The sequence below is a fragment of the Salmo salar genome, chromosome 09, assembly GCF_965601325.2.
Source record: "Salmo salar chromosome 09, fSalSal1, whole genome shotgun sequence".
Lineage (NCBI taxonomy): Eukaryota > Metazoa > Chordata > Actinopteri > Salmoniformes > Salmonidae > Salmo > Salmo salar.
Genome location: NC_138299.1, coordinates 114,643,564 through 114,661,192, shown reverse-complemented (window position 1 = coordinate 114,661,192; position 17,629 = coordinate 114,643,564). Strand labels below are relative to the sequence as shown.

The 17,629-nt window shown below is 43.1% G+C and overlaps 1 protein-coding gene across 1 annotated transcript in view; it reads left to right on the top strand.

Moving 5' to 3' along the window:
• Positions 1-525: 525 nt before the first annotated feature.
• The window catches only part of irs1 (insulin receptor substrate 1), an 88,562-nt gene continuing 71,458 nt past the window's right edge, over positions 526-17,629 (top strand). The window contains exon 1 of the mRNA XM_082956132.1: positions 526-4,437. Within this exon, the coding sequence (XP_082812258.1) occupies positions 1,224-4,437 (3,214 nt within the window). The 5' untranslated portion in view covers positions 526-1,223. The remainder of the gene's footprint in view (positions 4,438-17,629) is intronic.

The following is a 17,629-nucleotide window of genomic DNA, read 5'->3' as shown; positions in this document are numbered from 1 at the left end:
CGAGGCACATTGTTTTCCCCAAGTAGTTGTTAAACAAAACATTCAAGTGTAGGCCTATGCTGGTGGACATACAAGACCAGAAGAAGAAAAAAACGAAAACAACTGAGCCATGCTTCATTATATAAATCAGTAAAATATCAACTTTGAAAGCACGGTTCTAGAACCCAAGACACCATAACTTCATAGAACGCGTATTTCTACTGTTACTCCCATTCAAAGGGTCGTCACTGGTTACAACAGCCACAAAGTCATAAACCCCGCCTATTTCTACAATGTATCTTCTTAAATGTAATTTTAAAACCTAACCTTAACCACACTGTTAACCTTATGCCGATCCCTAACCTTAAATAAAGATAAACGTTTTTTTGTTTAATCATGAACTTTTACGATATAGGCCATTTTGATTTTTGTGGCTTTTTTAAGCGCAACTTCGTCACGCTAACAGATTGATATAAACTCTGGCCAATCAGATTCTTACAACGAGCCTATTATGGCAAGGCTGACGTGGTTTATTGTGCCAAGGTAGGCCGTATCCCTTGTTTAAACGTCCATGCATAGACTCATCACGTGGGCATCTCCTTGAGCGCAAACTGTAATCGATAGGGATTGTATCATACTCACAAACACGGAGCATTGTTTTGGTTTACAGCTACTGGATTTAAAAGTGGAGAAGAAAAAACTTTGCACCCACTTCACATTCATCGGCTTGGTATCACATTGGATTCTAACATATTTTGAAAAGATAATCGAATGCACTGATACATGTTTTATTTTCATGGGTTGCACTTTTGCAAGCAGGGCTATCGACGGGACAAGCCTGCCTTGGTGGTTACCGAGCATGCGAAATGGGGTCATATGCTGACGGGGCTTGTTTTGAACTCCGGACTGAAGTGAGTTTTAACTTATTTTGGTAGGCAACTTTTTGTCATCATAATGAAAGGATAAATTATTATAGAGTATGTTATTTTACGTTCTTAGGGAGAAAATGTAGCATACTGCTTAGTAATTCCACTGCAGCACCAACAGTTTGACAGCATTGTTATTGGTTTAGCGCCGTTAGTTTAGCTATTTGAGACGTATGCCATAGCAAATTCATAGTTAAGATCCACACTAAGTCGTTTTCAATGGCTATATTAGGATCTAAATACCCTAATATTTGTTGCTTTTTTATTTCAGTAATAACAGTTGTATTTTTAAATACAAGTACTATTTAAAATTCCAAAATGGCTAGCCCAACTACAGAGCAACAGGGTTGTTTTTCAGATGTAAGAAAGGTGGGTTATTTAAGGAAACCTAAAAGCATGCACAAGAGGTTTTTTGTCCTGCGGGATGCTAGTGCTGCAGGACCCTCCAGGTTGGAGTACTACGAAAATGAAAAAAAATGGAGACACAAGTCCGGGGTGCCTAAAAGGTCAATCCTGCTGGAGAGCTGCTTCAACATAAATAAAAGGGCAGATTCAAAAAACAAATACCTGGTGGCTCTTTACACCAAGGATGAGTATTTCTCTATTGCAGCGGACAGCGAGCAGGAACAAGACAGGTGGCACCAAGCACTAGTGGACCTACACAACAAAGGTAAAGTTCATGATGCTGCTGTTGGTGGCAGTGGGATGGCAGAGGAGAATTATGGAGAAGAAACCATGCCAGAACCTGCCTTTAAAGAAGTCTGGCAAGTTATTTTGAAACCAAAGGGCCTGGGACACACCAAAAATTTTATTGGGATTTACAGATTGTGCCTAACAAATAAAACCATCAGCTTTGTGAAATTGAACTCCGACGCAGCGGCGGTCGTGCTGCAATTAATGAATATAAGGCGATGCGGTCATTCAGAGAATTTATTTTTCATTGAAGTGGGAAGATCCGCAGTCACAGGACCAGGGGAATTTTGGATGCAAGTGGACGACTCTGTTGTTGCTCAAAATATGCATGAAACCATCCTGGAGGCGATGAAAGCGATGAGTGAGGAATTTCGTCCCCGGAGCAAAAGCCATTCCTCGTCAAACTGCTCCAACCCAATCTCTGTGCCTTTGAGAAGGCATCACCACAACAACTTGCCACCTAGCCAAGTGGGACTGGGAAGGAGGTCCCGGACTGAGAGTGTGACGGCCACCTCGCCTGCTGGCCCGGGAAAGCACAGTCATTCATTCAGAGTGAGAGCCTCTAGTGATGGCGAAGGAACCATGTCCAGACCAGCCTCAGTGGATGGGAGCCCCTGTGCTGCCAGGACACAATCTCACAGACACAGAGGGGCCTCCCGCCTCCACCCTCCCCTCAACCACAGCAGGTCTATCCCCATGCCCTCTTCGCGCTGCTCCCCCTCAGCAATCAGCCCAGTTAGCCTGTCCTCCAGCAGTACGAGCGGGCACGGCTCCACTTCAGACTGTCTCTACCCCTGCCGCTCCAGTGCCTCCATATCTGGCTCTCCTATTGACGGGGGATTCATTTCCTCTGATGAGTATGGATCCAGCCCCTGTGACTTCAGGTGCTCCTTCCGCAGTGTCACACCTGACTCCTTGGGTCACACACCGCCCGCCAGGGAGGAAGAACTCAACAACTACATCTGCATGGCGAAGTCTGCAACTCTTCTGAGGGGCCACTGTGGCTGCAGCCCCCACCCCCATGGCACGCCATCCCACCTGGACGAGCCTGAGCTGGAGAAGTGCTTCAGGAAACGGACACACTCCTCGAGCACATCTCCCCTGACAGTGTGCCACCAGAAGACCCCCTCTCAGTCCTCCACAGTATCGCTGGAGGAGTACACAGTAATGCAGCCTGCATACTCGTCATGCAGCCGAGCATCCAGCTACAGGCACTCTGCCTTCATGCCCACACACTCATACCCAGAGGAGGGCATAGACATCTCCTTAGAGGGCAACAGGGTGAGCCAAAAAGATGATGGCTACATGCCCATGACCCCAGGTGTGGCACCTGCCACAGGTAAAAGTGCCGACTACATGCCCATGAGCCCCAAAATTGTGTCAGTGCCACAGCAGATTAACTCCCACCAGCACCCCAAAATGGACTCCAATGGGTACATGATGATGTCACCCAGCGGGAGCTGCTCACCAGACACCACAAACTACGGTCAAATCTGGACCAATGGGGTCAACCCTAAGCTGTCTGTCCAGAGCACGGAGGATAAATTGTTGTCGCGCGGGGATTACATGAACATGTCACCGGCGAGCTGCTCCATGACTAGCACGCCGCCAGACTGCTACATCAACCTGGTAGAGGATCCACCCAAGTCCATGTATGCCTACTTTTCTTTGCCTCGCTCTTTTGAACACAGTCACAGGAAGCTGGACCAGAACCCCCTTCACCTTTCGCTCAGCTCTGGACACCTGGCCTTCGGACACTCTTTAGCCTCCTCCACGAGCAGCGACCGTCTGATGGGACAGGGCTACAGTGGTCAGCCCGTGGTCAAGCCCAAGATAGCTGATGTGGACAGCAGGCTGACCAGGCCCACGCGCCTCTCTCTGGAGGGCAACAAAGCCAGCACCCTGCCTCGCACCCATGAGTGCCCCTTCCCTGCAGATCCCAAGAGCCCCGGGGAGTATGTCAACATAGAGTTCAACGACAAGGCCTTCTCAGCTGGCTTGGCCACTCACTTCTCCCCTGTGTTCCCAGGGAGTGGCCCAGAGAGCCTAGCAGAGATTTCCTCAGACTACATGAACATGCACCTGGGTGCTCAGGGCAGGGGCATTCCCAGCTGGGCAGCCAAACCCCTAGCCTCCTGCACAGATGGCTATACTATAGTGGCCCCTGTGGCTCCCTCCTCCTCTGTGATCCCCTGTGAGAACCTCTGTAGACGGGACTACAGCAGGGCACAGACTGACTACTCTGACACACAGATGATTCTGAACGCTCCGATGTCGACCATTGATGTCACCCCCTTCTCTGTGTCCCCTCCAAGCCAAGACCTGTCTGTGCTGGGTGCGGGTCCCAGTGCTGTGCCCTTAGGACTAATGGGCCCTCTCTCTGGGCTGAGTGCTTTCACCAGGGTTAACTCTAGTTTCATCTGGAACCAGGGAGCTAAATTGATCTGCGCTGACCAGCAGGGCCGGCGCCGGCACAGCTCCGAGACCTTCTCTTCCACGAGAGTCCTGGTCAGCGCTGCCTCGCCCTCCGTGGAGGAAGTGAAACGTCACAGCTCCTCCTCTTTCGAGAATGTGTGGCTGAAGCCGGGAGAATCCCCATTATCTGCCAACGGGAGGAGAGAAAGCCCATCAGGGCCCAGCTCTAACGGACAGAACCAGAACAGGCTGAACTACATCGACCTGGACCTGGCTCAGGACCAGAACCTCCCAGAGTGGAGTTCCCTCTGGGCCAGAGCCAGGGACACGCAAGGTGGGAGTGCCCCAGAGGACCTGCGCGCCTATGCCAGCATTAGTTTTCAGAAAGCAGACGAGTCGAGGATGAACCCCGCTCACAGAGAAGGTAAGACTGTCCACTCCCCGTAGCATCTTTTCATAACAATTCTGAATTTGTTAGTGTGTGTGCGTTGCATGTCTGTGGGTGGAGTCAGAGTTTGTGTGTTAGCCCTCGGAAATGTTGAGCCTATTTCCATGAAAATACTTGTGGTATTCATGTTTCGTCATTGTGCATACCACCATTCAGATTACTGTATGGATGAAACATGAAGTCCCAAGTTTATAAGCATGCACATTGAAAGCAGAAAACATACTGTACTCAGTCAGTTCCAGACCTGGGTGATTCCCTTAAGCTGGCCCACTCATAAGAGGTTTCTCAGGAGCCAGAATTAGTTTATTTTGCAATGTAATACATGACTATATGAGCTTGACTTTCTACTGAGCTACTCTACTGAGCTCCAATCAGTGTAGCACAGTTTCATATAGGTAAACTAAGTATTCATATCTTTATTTTTTAAACAAGCCTTAGAAAGTTGGTTGCAATTTCAGTTTAATCCACCTGAAAAGACAGAACAAATAATACAACAAATATTGTGGTTAAATTGAAATATAGTAATTGCTAAAAAAAAATAATTTTTCGAAGAAATGTTTAAAAAAGGCAATTTTAGTGAATGATATTATAAATAGGACTGGTTGAATGATGTCACACATGCAGCTAACACAGACATGTGGAAATGTCTGCTCTACCCAAAATTGCAACCAATTAATTGCAGCATTACCACAAAAATGGAAGAGGCAAGTAGAAGGGTAAAAAAGTAAGGAACTTGTATGTCGGCCCTGTATTAAAGAACATAAATGGTTAAAGAAAAGTGTGATAAATAAAAACATTTACCAATTTAATTTAAGGAACAAAAAACTGACAGCTGTGCCATATAAATTGCAAAATAGTTGGGAAAAGATTTTCGATGTACCCATTCCATGGCACATGGTTTATGAATTGATACGCAAAACAACGCCGGATTCAAAACTTCAAATTTTTCAATTTAAATTACTACACAAAATTATTGCAACCAATAGAATGTTATATATATGGGGGATACAATCTTCCCAGCTCTGCAGATTCTGCTGTGAGGAGGCAGAGTCATTAGATCATTTATTTTGGTATTGTCCATATGTAGCTCATTTTTTGGTCACAGGTCCAGGAATGGCTGAAGAATTGCAACATTTGCCTAGAACTAACGCCGCAGATAGCAATACTGGGTGATTTGAAAAGCCATAGTCAATCAATCAATAATATAATAATTCTTAGCAAAAATGTTTTTTAATTTACAATCTGTAGAAGCTATGAGAATAGAAAGGTTCAATTGTTTTGTGAAGCATCACAGCACAGTTGAAAAATATATGGCAAATAGAAATCCGAAATGGATGATGTTGAGAGATAGATGGGAGGGGTTGAATGGAGCTGAAGGGTGGGACTAATAACAAGATAAACAATGTAAAACATACGGGGTCTGTAAAATGTATATAGGTACAGAACTTTTGTGAAATATCACAGTTACAAATAGAAGTCAAACTGGATGGACATCAGAAATAGAGGAAGGACTAAAAACAAACAAAAAAGAACTATTGTAAAATAGACTGTGTCTGTAAAATGTGTATAAGATGAATAAATTGAAGGTAAAAGCCGAAGTGTTTATTAGTTTACTCCAATTGGGGGATCGGTGGTAGGGTTTGCGTGGAATAATTATAAAGGTATATTCTTTAAAAAAAAGTGTATGTATGTATGTATGTATGTATGTATGTATGTATGTATGTATGTATGTATGTATGTATGTATGTATGTATGTATGTATGTATGTATGTATGTATGTATGTATGTATGTATGTATGTATGTATGTATGTATGTATATTTACCCCAAAAATATATGGGGGATTGGAAATGATGCAGACAATTACATTGCTGGAAGCAATATTCTTTCCGCAATATTAAGCTGATCCACCCCTAAAAAAAATACAAATAAAAACAAATATTCATGTAGAAACCTTTTTTTTTTTTTTTCTTGGTTAAGTAGCCTAATGTCTGAATTCTCCTTCCTCTTTCCATATAGCTCAAACTCTTTCCACTTTTTTTTTTTGTTAAAGCATTTTTACCTAATGCCATTAAGGAGTAGCTAAGTTTTGATGTTTCATTAAGTAACATGCAATTGGCTGGATCAAAGATCTTAATGTTCGAGCACTCCACACTCAGTCTCACTCCAACATAATTCTCTCAGGATGACAAATGGAATAGGAGATGGATGAGAGCCCTCTTTGTTCCTCTGACTAGAGTGTATTCTCAGGGCACCAGTAAATATTTATCTTTTTCAAGAAAAAAGCTCTTCTTTCACAGATCGTCCAACTATAAATGTCTTTTGTGAATTACATTAGCCTTTTCTCTGGCGGTGGGCCTACCTTGTATGCCGACATGGGTTGTTGTTGGCCATTTCCATTTAAAAGTACCCATGAGCACCAACATGTGAAGTTCATAGGAGCACCTCAAATTTGGTGTCAAATAAAAAATGTGTACATGTACATCAGGCATGTAAAAAAAATGTCAACCATTTTTCATCCTTCAATTAGGAATAAGTGAAGGCTTTGATTTCTGGTCAGATGGAAAACGGCTCTTAGAAAACATCTACCAGAAAAAGTCTTAAAAGGTATTAGAAATGCATCAACACACAATATTGTTGCAGTTCAGACCCTTGCCAACTAATTTCAACACTTAAATTTCCTTTTGTGAAATGATTTGCCTTCTGTAAGTTTAGGAAATATTGCTGTTCTTTTACAAACCCCCACATCTTTAAGATATTTTCACATTTATCTCTCTCATGAGGGAGGATAATGAAAGTTCACAGAAGTAAGTAAAGGTAAACCTACAAATAGTTTTTTTCAATTATGATGATTTTGTTTATGATTTATTAAGTGATTCAAATGTGTCATTCATTACAAAATCGGTAACAGAATGACTGCAATTGAATTGGCTAAAATTCATTAACCACAGTTGGGTCGCCTGCTACTGTCCTCCCTTCCACTGGCATACTGTTGAGTTCAGCTCATAATTGTGAAAACTCTGGGCAACCCCTCCTGTCTCTCTCCCTATCTTCCTCCCTGTCGCTCTGTCTCTCTTTCGCTATTCCCTCTCCAGTTAATGTCACCTTTTACTGACACCTACCCATTTACTGTAACCAGCATCCTCAACCACTGAGCACCAACCGACACCGGACGTCCATAGACATTGAAAAGTAGCTGAAATTTAGACGTTTATGTTTCACAAGTTTGGACAGCAAACTGAGACACCCTTGGAGAGTGAGGTCACAGCCAGGGGATCATCCATTATTGACGGCGACCCTGGAGGAGCAATTGGGGTTAATTGCCTTGCTCAAGGGCAGAACGACAGATTTGTTATTAGAATAATAGCCAATGTGTAGAATAATACCCAAACACACAAACGTGAATATTGCATTTTTCTACCTTTTGTGTACCTGTTCAGGATACATCACAATGAATACATGACATATCCAAAATTATGCATTTCTGTATAGCACAGATCAGGGACCCATGATGTCATTCAGTTATTGTCAGGTGTTAATCCATTTCACTTACTGTAGTTCAATAATTAAAATAGATTTTTTTCAAACTCAAGGTGTAACATCATAGCTGACACCCCATTATTTCTGCAGACATCTTTGAATCTTAATTTAGACTACATATTTAAGATTTTAAAATATATATTTTTTACTGTCATTGTTACGTAATCTGCACTGTTCAAGTATACTGAACAAAAATACTCTCAACATGCAACAATTTCAAATATTATACTACTAAGCTACAGTTCATATAAGGAAATCAGTCAATTGAAATAAATTCATTAGGCAGTAATCTATGGATTTCACATGACTGGGAATACAGATATGCATCTGTGGTCACAGATTAGAAAAACAGTATCTGGCGTGACCACTATTTTCCTCAGGCAACACGACACATCTCCTTTGCATGGAGTTGATCAGGCTGTTGATTGTGGCCTGTGGAATGTTGTCCCACTCCTCTTCAATGGCTGTGCGAAGTTTCTGGATATTGTCTGGAACTGAAACACCCTGTAGTACATGTCGATACAGTGCATCCCAAACGTGCTCAATGGGTGACATGTCTAGTGAGTATGCAGGCCATGGAAGAACTAGGGCCGTGGGTGATGGTGGTGGACGAATGGCACGGCAATGGGCCTCAGGATCATGTCACAGTATCTCTGTGCATTCAAATTGACATCGATAAAATGTAATTCTGTTCGTTGTCCATAGCTTATGCCTGCCCATACCATAACCTCACCACCACCATGGGGCACTCTGTTCACAACATTGACATCAGCAAACTGCTCGCCCACACATCTGCGGTTGTGAGGCCGTTTGGACCTACGGTCAAATTTTCTAAAATGACGGAGGCGGCTTATGGTAGAGAAATGAACATTCAATTGTATGGAAACAGCTCAGGTGGACATTGCATGCTCCCTCAACTTGAGACATCTGCAGCATTGTGTTGTGACAAAATTGCACATTGTCGAGTGACCTTTTATTGTCCCCAGCACAAGGTGCACCTGTGAATAATCATGCTTAATCATGTTTAATCAGCTTCTTTATATGCCACCCCTGTCAGGTGGATGTATTATCTTGGCAAAGGAGAAATGCTTACTAACAGATGTAAACAAATGTGTGCACAGAATTTGAGACATTTCTGGGATCTTTTTATTTCAGCTCATGAAACATGGGACCAACACTTTACATTATGTGTTTTTATTTTTGTTCAATGTAAATGTGATTTTGTCAAATGTTCTGTGGAAATTGTTGAAAGTAGTCCCTGTGCAATCAATGGTTTTAGTTTGGCATTTTAAGGTGAAAAATCTCGAGTCTGAGTCATTCTGTTACCATGGAATTGCCCTGTGTTTTTGTGTGTGCCAATACGCACAGTGCATTCAAAGTATTCAGACCCCTTTTTCCAAATTTTGTTAAATTACAGCCGTATTCTAAAATTGTTTTTTTTTTTTTAAATATCCTCATCAATATTCACACACTATCCCATAATGACAAAGCAAAAACTGGTTTTCAGAAATGTTTGCACATAAAAAATTAAATAAATGGAAATGTGACATTTACATAAGTATTCAGACCCTTTATTCAGTACTTTGTTGAATCACCTTTGGCAGCGATTACAGCCTTTAGTCTTCTTGGGTATTTAGCTACAAGCTTGGCACACCTGTATTTGGGGAGTTTCTTCCATTCTTCTCTGCAGATCCTCTCAAGCTCTGTCAGGTTGGATGGGACTGTCGCTGCACAGCTATTTTCAGGTCTTTCCAGAGATGTTCGATCGGGTTCCAGTCCGGATTCTAGCTGGGCCACTCAAGGACATTCAGAGACTTGTCCTGAAGCCACTCTTGCGTTGTCTTGGCTGTGTGCTTAGGGTCGTTGTCCTGTCCTTCGCCCCAGTCTGAGGTCCTGAGTGCTCTGGAGCAGGTTTTCATCAATGATCTCTCTGCACTTTGCTCCATTCATCTTTGCCACGATCCTGACTGGTCTCCCTGTCGCTGAAAAAATCCCCAGAGCATGATGCTGCCACCGCTATGCTTCACTATAGGGATGGTATTGGCCAGGTGATGAGTGGTGCCTGGTTTCCTCCAGACGTGACACTTGGCATTCAGACCAAAGTGTTTAATCTTGGTTTCATCAGACCAGATAATCTTGTTTCTCATGGTCTGAGAGTCCTTTAGGTGCCTTTTGGCAAACTCCAAGCGGGCTGTCATGTACCTTTTTAACTGAGGAGTGGCTTCCGTCTGGCCCCTCTACCATAAAGGCCTGATTGGTGGAGTGCTGCAGAGATGTTTTTCAATCTGGAATGTTCGACCATCTGCACAGAGGACCTCTAGTGCTCTGTCAGAGTGACCAACAGGTTCTGAACCAAGCCCTTCTTCCTCGATTGCTCAGTTTGGACGGGCGGCCAGCTCTGGCAAGAGTCTTGGTGGTTCCAAACTTCTTCCATTTAAGAATGATGGAGGCCACTGTGTTCTTGGGGACCTTCAATGCTGCAGACATTTTTTTTGGTACCCTTCCCCAGATCTGTGCCTCGACACAATTTGTTCTTGGAGCTCTACGGACAATTCCTTTGACCTCATGGCTTGGTTTTTACTGACATGCACTGTCAACAAGAGAAACAATGGAAACAAGAAGCCCTTGAGCTCAATTTTGAGTCTCATAGCAAAGGGTCTGAATACCTATGTAAATAAGGTATTCATGTTTTATTTTAATTTTATATACATTTGCAACAATTTTCTAAACTTTGTCGTTATAGGTTATTGTGTGTATATTGATGAAAAGAGTAACAATTTTATCCATTTTAGAATAAGGTTATAACGTAACAATATGCAAAAAGTCAAGGGGTCTGAATCATTTCCTAATTGGGTGGGTGTGTGTGTGTGTGTGTGTGTGTCCAGTATTGCAGAGAAGATGGAATGAGAGGAGAAAATATTTTTTTCTAGACCGCGGAGGAACATTTATAATTGAAATGCTGTGAAATACCAGCCATTCACAGTGCTGGATAAAGAGAGACTGTTATGTAGGGGTTGCTTGGTGTGGTTTTATGTGCGTGCGTGTGCATAGGGGTTGTGTAGACTGGGGTGCAGAATTGTGTAACCCTTCTCCTCTGCTTATTTGCGCCTTCAGGAAGCCCCCCCCCCCCCCTCTGATGGATTGGTGGGTAGAAAGTGTGTTTAACATGTCAAAGGTGAAAACAATGTCTTGTGTATATACTAGAGGTCGACCGATTTTATTGATCAATTCAAAGATGGCGTAGCAGTGCCCACGTTGTTTGTTGTTCTCCTGTGTAAATTTTGTATTTTTCATCTTTTTTGTATATTTTTCAATCTCTTTTTCCATTTAAAAAAATTAAATATACCTTCCGGCAACCCACCTCACCCAATGTGAGACAGATCTGCTATTTTTAGAATGAATCTATCCTACCACACCCAGAAATCTGCTCCTTTTATTCTCTGTCCCCAACGCACTAGACGACCAGTTTTGATAGCCTTTAGCCGTACCCTCATCCTACTCCTGCTCTGTTCTTCGGGTGATGTGGAGGTTAACCCAGGCCCTGCCTGTCGCCTGGCGCTCTCATTTGTTGACTTGTGTAACAGTAAAATCCTTAGTTTCATTGTAACATCAGAAGCCTCCTCCCTAAGTTTGTTTTACTCACTGCTTTAGCACAGTCCGCCAACCCTGATGTCCTTGCCGTGTCTGAATCCTGGCTTAGGAAGGCCACCAAAAATTCGGAGATTTCCATACCCAACTACATTTTCCGTCAAGATAGAACTGCCAAAGGGGGAGGAGTTGCAATCTACTGCAGAGATAGCTTGCAAAGTTCTGTCATACTTTCCAGGTCTATGCCAAAACAGTTTGAACTTCTAATTTTAAAAATGAATCTCTCCAGAAATAAGTCTCTCACTGTTGCCGCCTGATATAAACCCCCCTCAGCTCCCAGCTGTGCCCTGGACACCATATGTGAATTGGTTGCCCCCCATCTATCTTCAGAGTTCGTTTTGTTAGGTGACCTAAACTGGCATGTGCTTAACACCCCGGCAGTCCTACAATCTAAGCTAGATGCCTTCAATCTCTCACAAATTATCAAGGAACCCACCAGGTGCAACCCTAAATCTGTAAACACGGTTACCTTAAACAGATATTATCCTGACCAACTTGCCCTCCAAATAAACCTCTGCTGTTTTCAATCAGAATCTCAGCGATCACTGCCTCATTGCCTGCATCCGCTATGGGTCTGCGGTCAAACGACCACCCCTCATCACTGTCAAACACTCCCTAAAACACTTCAACGAGCAGGCCTTTCTAATCGACCTGCCCCGTGTATCCTGGAAGGATATTGACCTCATTCCGTCAGTAGAGGATGCCTGGTCGTTCTTTAAAAGTAATTTCCTCACCATCTTAAATAAGCATGCCCCTTTCAAAAAAATGTAGAACTAAGAACAGATATAGCCCTTGGTTCACTCCAGACCTGACTGCCCTCGACCAGCACAAAAACATCCTGTGGCGGACTGCACTAGCATCGAATAGTCCCCGCGATATGTTACTTTTCAGGGAAGTCAGGAACCGATACACGCAGTCAGTTAGGAAAGCAAAGGCTAGATTTTTCAAACAGAAATGTGCATCCTTTAGCACAAACTCCAAAATGTTCTGGGACACTGGAGAATGGAGAATAATAGCACCTCCTGCCGGCTGCCCACTGCACTGAGCCTAGGAAACACTGTCACCACCGATAAATCCACGATAATCGAGACTTTCTAGAAGCATTTCTCTACGGCTGGCCATGCTTTCCTCCTGGCTACCCCTACCCTGATGCTTTCCTCCTGGCTACCCCTACCCTGGCCAACAGCTCCGCACCCCCCACAGCTACTTGCCCAAGCCTCCCCAGCTTCTCCTTCACCCAAATCCAGATAGCAGATGTTCTGAAAGAGCTGCAAAACCTGGACCTGTACAAATCAGCTGGGCTAGACAATCTGGACCCTCTCTTTCTAAAATTATCCGCCACCTTTGTTGCAACCCCTATCACCAGTCTGTTCAACCTGTTTCATATCATCCGAGATCCCTAAAGATTGGAAAGCTGCTGCGGTCACCCCCCTCTTCAGACCCAAACTGTTATATCGAGGCAGCCCCTGGCTGAAAAACATTAGCGCGTTTGGATAGTGGCCGGTCAGAGGACCATTAGACTGGGGCTCGTGCACGAGGGCACGAGATGTTTTTATTTTCTCTCTCTTTGAACGTAAACACGCTTTCCCGGTCGGAATATTATCGCTTTTTTACGAGAAAAATGGCATATAAATTGATTTTAAACAGCGGTTGACATGCTTCGAAGTACGGTAATGGAATATTTAGATTTTTTTTGTCACGAAACGCGTCGGGCGCGTGACCCTTATTTACCCTTCAGATAGTGTCTTGAACGCACGAACAAAACGCCGCTATTTGGATATAACTATGGATTATTTGGGACCAAACCAACATTTGTTATTGAAGTAGAAGTCCTGGGAGTGCATTCTGACGAAGAACACCAAAGGTAATCAAACTTTTCTAATAGTAAATCGGAGTTTGGTGAGTGCCAAACTTGGTTGGTGTAAAAATAGCTAGCCTGTGATGGCTGGGCTATCTACTTAGAATATTGCAAAATGTGCTTTCACCGAAAAGCTATTTTAAAATCGGACATATCGAGTGCATAGAGGAGTTCTGTATCTATAATTCTTAAAATAATTGTTATGCTTTTTGTGAACGTTTATCGTGAGTAAATTCACCGTAAGTGTTCGGTGGGAATGCTAGTCACATGCTAATGTAAAAAGCTGTTTTTTGATATAAATATGAACTTGATTGAACAAAACATGCATGTATTGTATAACATAATGTCCTAGGGGTGTCATCTGATGAAGATCATCAAAGGTTAGTGCTGCATTTAGCTGTGGTTTGGGTTTATGTGACATTATATGCTAGCTTGAAAAATGGGTGTCTGATTATTTCTGGCTGGGTACTCTGCTGACATAATCTAATGTTTTGCTTTCGTTGTAAAGCCTTTTTTAAATCGGACAGTGTGGTTAGATTAACGAGAGTCTTGTCTTTAACAAACCTCCTAACGAGCTTCAATGCCATACAACACTCCTTCCTTGGCCTCCAACTGCTCTTAAACACTAGTGAAACTAAATGCATGCTTTTCAACTGATCGCTGCCTGCACCTGCCTGCCCAACTAGCATCACTACTCTGGATGGTTCTGACTTAGAATATGTGGACAACTATTAGTACCTAGGTGTCTGGCTAGACTAAACTCTCCTTCCAGACTCATATTAAACATCTCCAATCTAAAATTAAATCTAGAATCGGCTTCCTATTTTGTAACAAAGCCTCTTTCCCTCACGCCTCCAAAACACCCTCGTAAAACTGACTATCCTACCGATTCTCAACTTTGGCGAAGTCATTTACAAAATAGCCTCCAACACTCTACTCAGACTGCATCCAGTTTGCTATCGCAGTGCTATCCGTTTTGTCACCAAAGCCCCTTATACCACCCATCGCTGCGACCTGTATGCTCTCGTCGGCTGGCCCTCGCTACATATTTGTCGCCAGACCCACTGGTTCCAGGTCTTCTATAAGCTCACTGGTCACCATAACAACCACCCATAGCTCGCGCTTGAGCAGGTATATCTCACTGGTCATCCCCAAAGCTGCCTTTCCTTCCAGTTCTCTGCTGCCAATGACTGGAACAAATTGCAAAAATCTCTGAAGTTGGAGACATATCTCCCTCACTAACTTGAAGCATCAGCTATCTGAGCAGCTTATCGATCGCTGCAGCTGTACACAGCCCATCTGTAAATAGCCCATCCAATCTACCTACCTCATCCCCATATTGTTTTTATTTACTTTTTTGCTCTTTTGCACACCAGTATTTATACTTGCAAATCTATCACTCCAGTGCTAAATTGTAATTACTTTGCTACTATGGCCTATTTATTGCCTTACCACCTCACGCCATTTGCACACACTGTATATAGACTTTTTCTATTGTGTTATTGACTATTCGTTTGTTTATTCCATTTGTAACTATGTGTTGTTTGTCTCACTGCTTTGCTTTATCTTGTCCAGGTTGCAGTTGTAAATGAGAACTTGTTCTCAACTGGCCTACCTGTTTAAATAAAGGTGAAATAAAAAAATAAAACATTGGATGACCCAAAAAAGCCAATACCGATTAATCTGCCGATTTTATAAAAACAGAAATATATATATTTCTGTTTTATATATATATATATATTTATATTTATATTTACTGCTCAAAAAAATTAAGGGAACACTAAAATAACACATCCTAGATCTGAATGAATGAAATAATCTTATTAAATACTTTTTTCTTTACATAGTTGAATGTGCTGACAACAAAATCACACAAAAATAATCAATGGAAATCCAATTTATCAACCCATGGAGGTCTGGATTTGGAGTCACACTCAAAATTAAAGTGGAAAACCATACTACAGGCTGATCCAACTTTGATGTAATAACCTTAAAACAAGTCAAAATGAGGCTCAGTAGTGTGTGTGTGGCCTCCACGTGCCTGTATGACCTCCCTACAATGCCTGGGCATGCTCCTGATGAGGTGGCGGATGGTCTCCTGAGGGATCTCCTCCCAGACCTGGACTAAAGCATCCGCCAACTCCTGGACAGTCTGTGGTGCAACGTGGCGTTGGTGGATGGAGCGAGACATGATGTCCCAGATGTGCTCAATTGGATTCAGGTCTGGGGAACGGGCGGGCCAGTCCATAGCATCAATGCCTTCCTCTTGCAGGAACTGCTGACACACTCCAGCCACATGAGGTCTAGCATTATCTTGCATTAGGAGGAACCCAGGGCCAACCGCACCAGCATATGGTCTCACAAGGGGTCTGAGGATCTCATCTCGGTACCTAATGGCAGTCAGGCTACCTCTGGCGAGCACATGGAGGGCTGTGCGGCCCCCCAAAGAAATGCCACCCTACACCATGACTGACCCACCCCCAAACCGGTCATGCTGGAGGATGTTGCTCTCCACGGCGTCTCCAGACTCTGTCACGTCTGTCACATGTGCTCAGTGTGAACCTGCTTCATCTGTGAAGAGCACAGTGCGCCAGTGGCGCATTTGCCAATCTTGGTGTTCTCTGGCAAATGCCAAACGTCCTGCACGGTGTTGGGCTGTAAGCACAACCCCCACCTGTGGACGTCGGGCCCTCATACCACCCTCATGGAGTCTGTTTCTGACCGTTTGAGCAGACACATGCACATTTGTGGCCTGCTGGAGGTCATTTTGCAGGGCTCTGGCAGTGCTCCTCCTGCTCCTCTTTGCACAAAGGCGGAGGTAGCGGTCCTGCTGCTGGGTTGTTGCCCTCCTACGGCCTCCTCCACGTCTCCTGATGTACTGGCCTGTCTCCTGGTAGCGCCTCCATGCTCTGGACACTACGCTGACAGACACAGCAAACCTTCTTGCCACAGCTCGCATTGATGTGCCATCCTGGATGAGCTGCACTACCTGAGCCACTTGTGTGGGTTGGAGACTCCGTCTCATGCTACCACTAGAGTGAAAGCACCGCCAGCATTCAAAAGTGACCAAAACATCAGCCAGGAAGCATAATAACTGAGAAGTGGTCTGTGGTCACCACCTGCCGAACCACTCCTTTATTGGGGGTGTCTTGCTAATTGCCTATAATTTCCACCTGTAGTCTATTCCATTTGCACAACAGCATGTGAAATGTATTGTCAATCAGTGTTGCTTCCTAAGTGGACAGTTTGATTTCACAGAAGTGTGATTTGACTTGGAGTTACATTGTGTTGTTTAAGTGTTCCCTTTATTTTTTTTGAGCAGTGTATATTATATATATATATATATATATATATATATATATATATATATATATATATATATTTTTGCGTGTGTGTATGTATGTGTTATAATGACAATTAGAACAATACTTAATGAACACTTTTATTTTAACTTATTATTATACATAAAATCTATTTAGTCAAATAAATAATTAAACATGTTCAATTTGGTTTAAATAATTTGAAAACACTGTTGGAGAAGAAAGTTAAAGTGCAATATGTGCCATGTAAAAAAAGCTTACGTTTAAGTTTCTTGTTCAGAACAGGAGAACATTGAAGCTGGTGGTTCAATATTACCAGTTAAGAAATTTTAGGTTGTAGTTATTATAGGAATTATGACGCGTCCACTATTTCTCTCTCTACCGTTTGTATTTCATATACCTTTGCCTATTGGATGTTCTTATAGGCACTTTAGTATTGCCAGGCTAATCTCGGGAGTTAATAGGCTTGAAGTCATAAACAGCGCTTTGCATTAAAGCATTGCTAAGAGCTGCTGGCAAAACGCGGTAAAGTGCTATTTGAATGAATGCTTACGAGCCTGCTACTGCCGACCACCGCTCAGACTGCTGTATCAAATGATAGACTTAATTATAATACAATTAACACAGAAATACGAGCCTTTGGTAATTAATATGGTCAAATCCGGAAACTATAATTTCGAAAACAAAACCTTTATTCTTTCAGTGAAATACGGAACCGTTCTGTATTTTATCGAACGGGTGGCAACCCTAAGTCTAAATATTGCTTCTGCATTGCACAGCCTTCAATGTTATGTCATAATTAT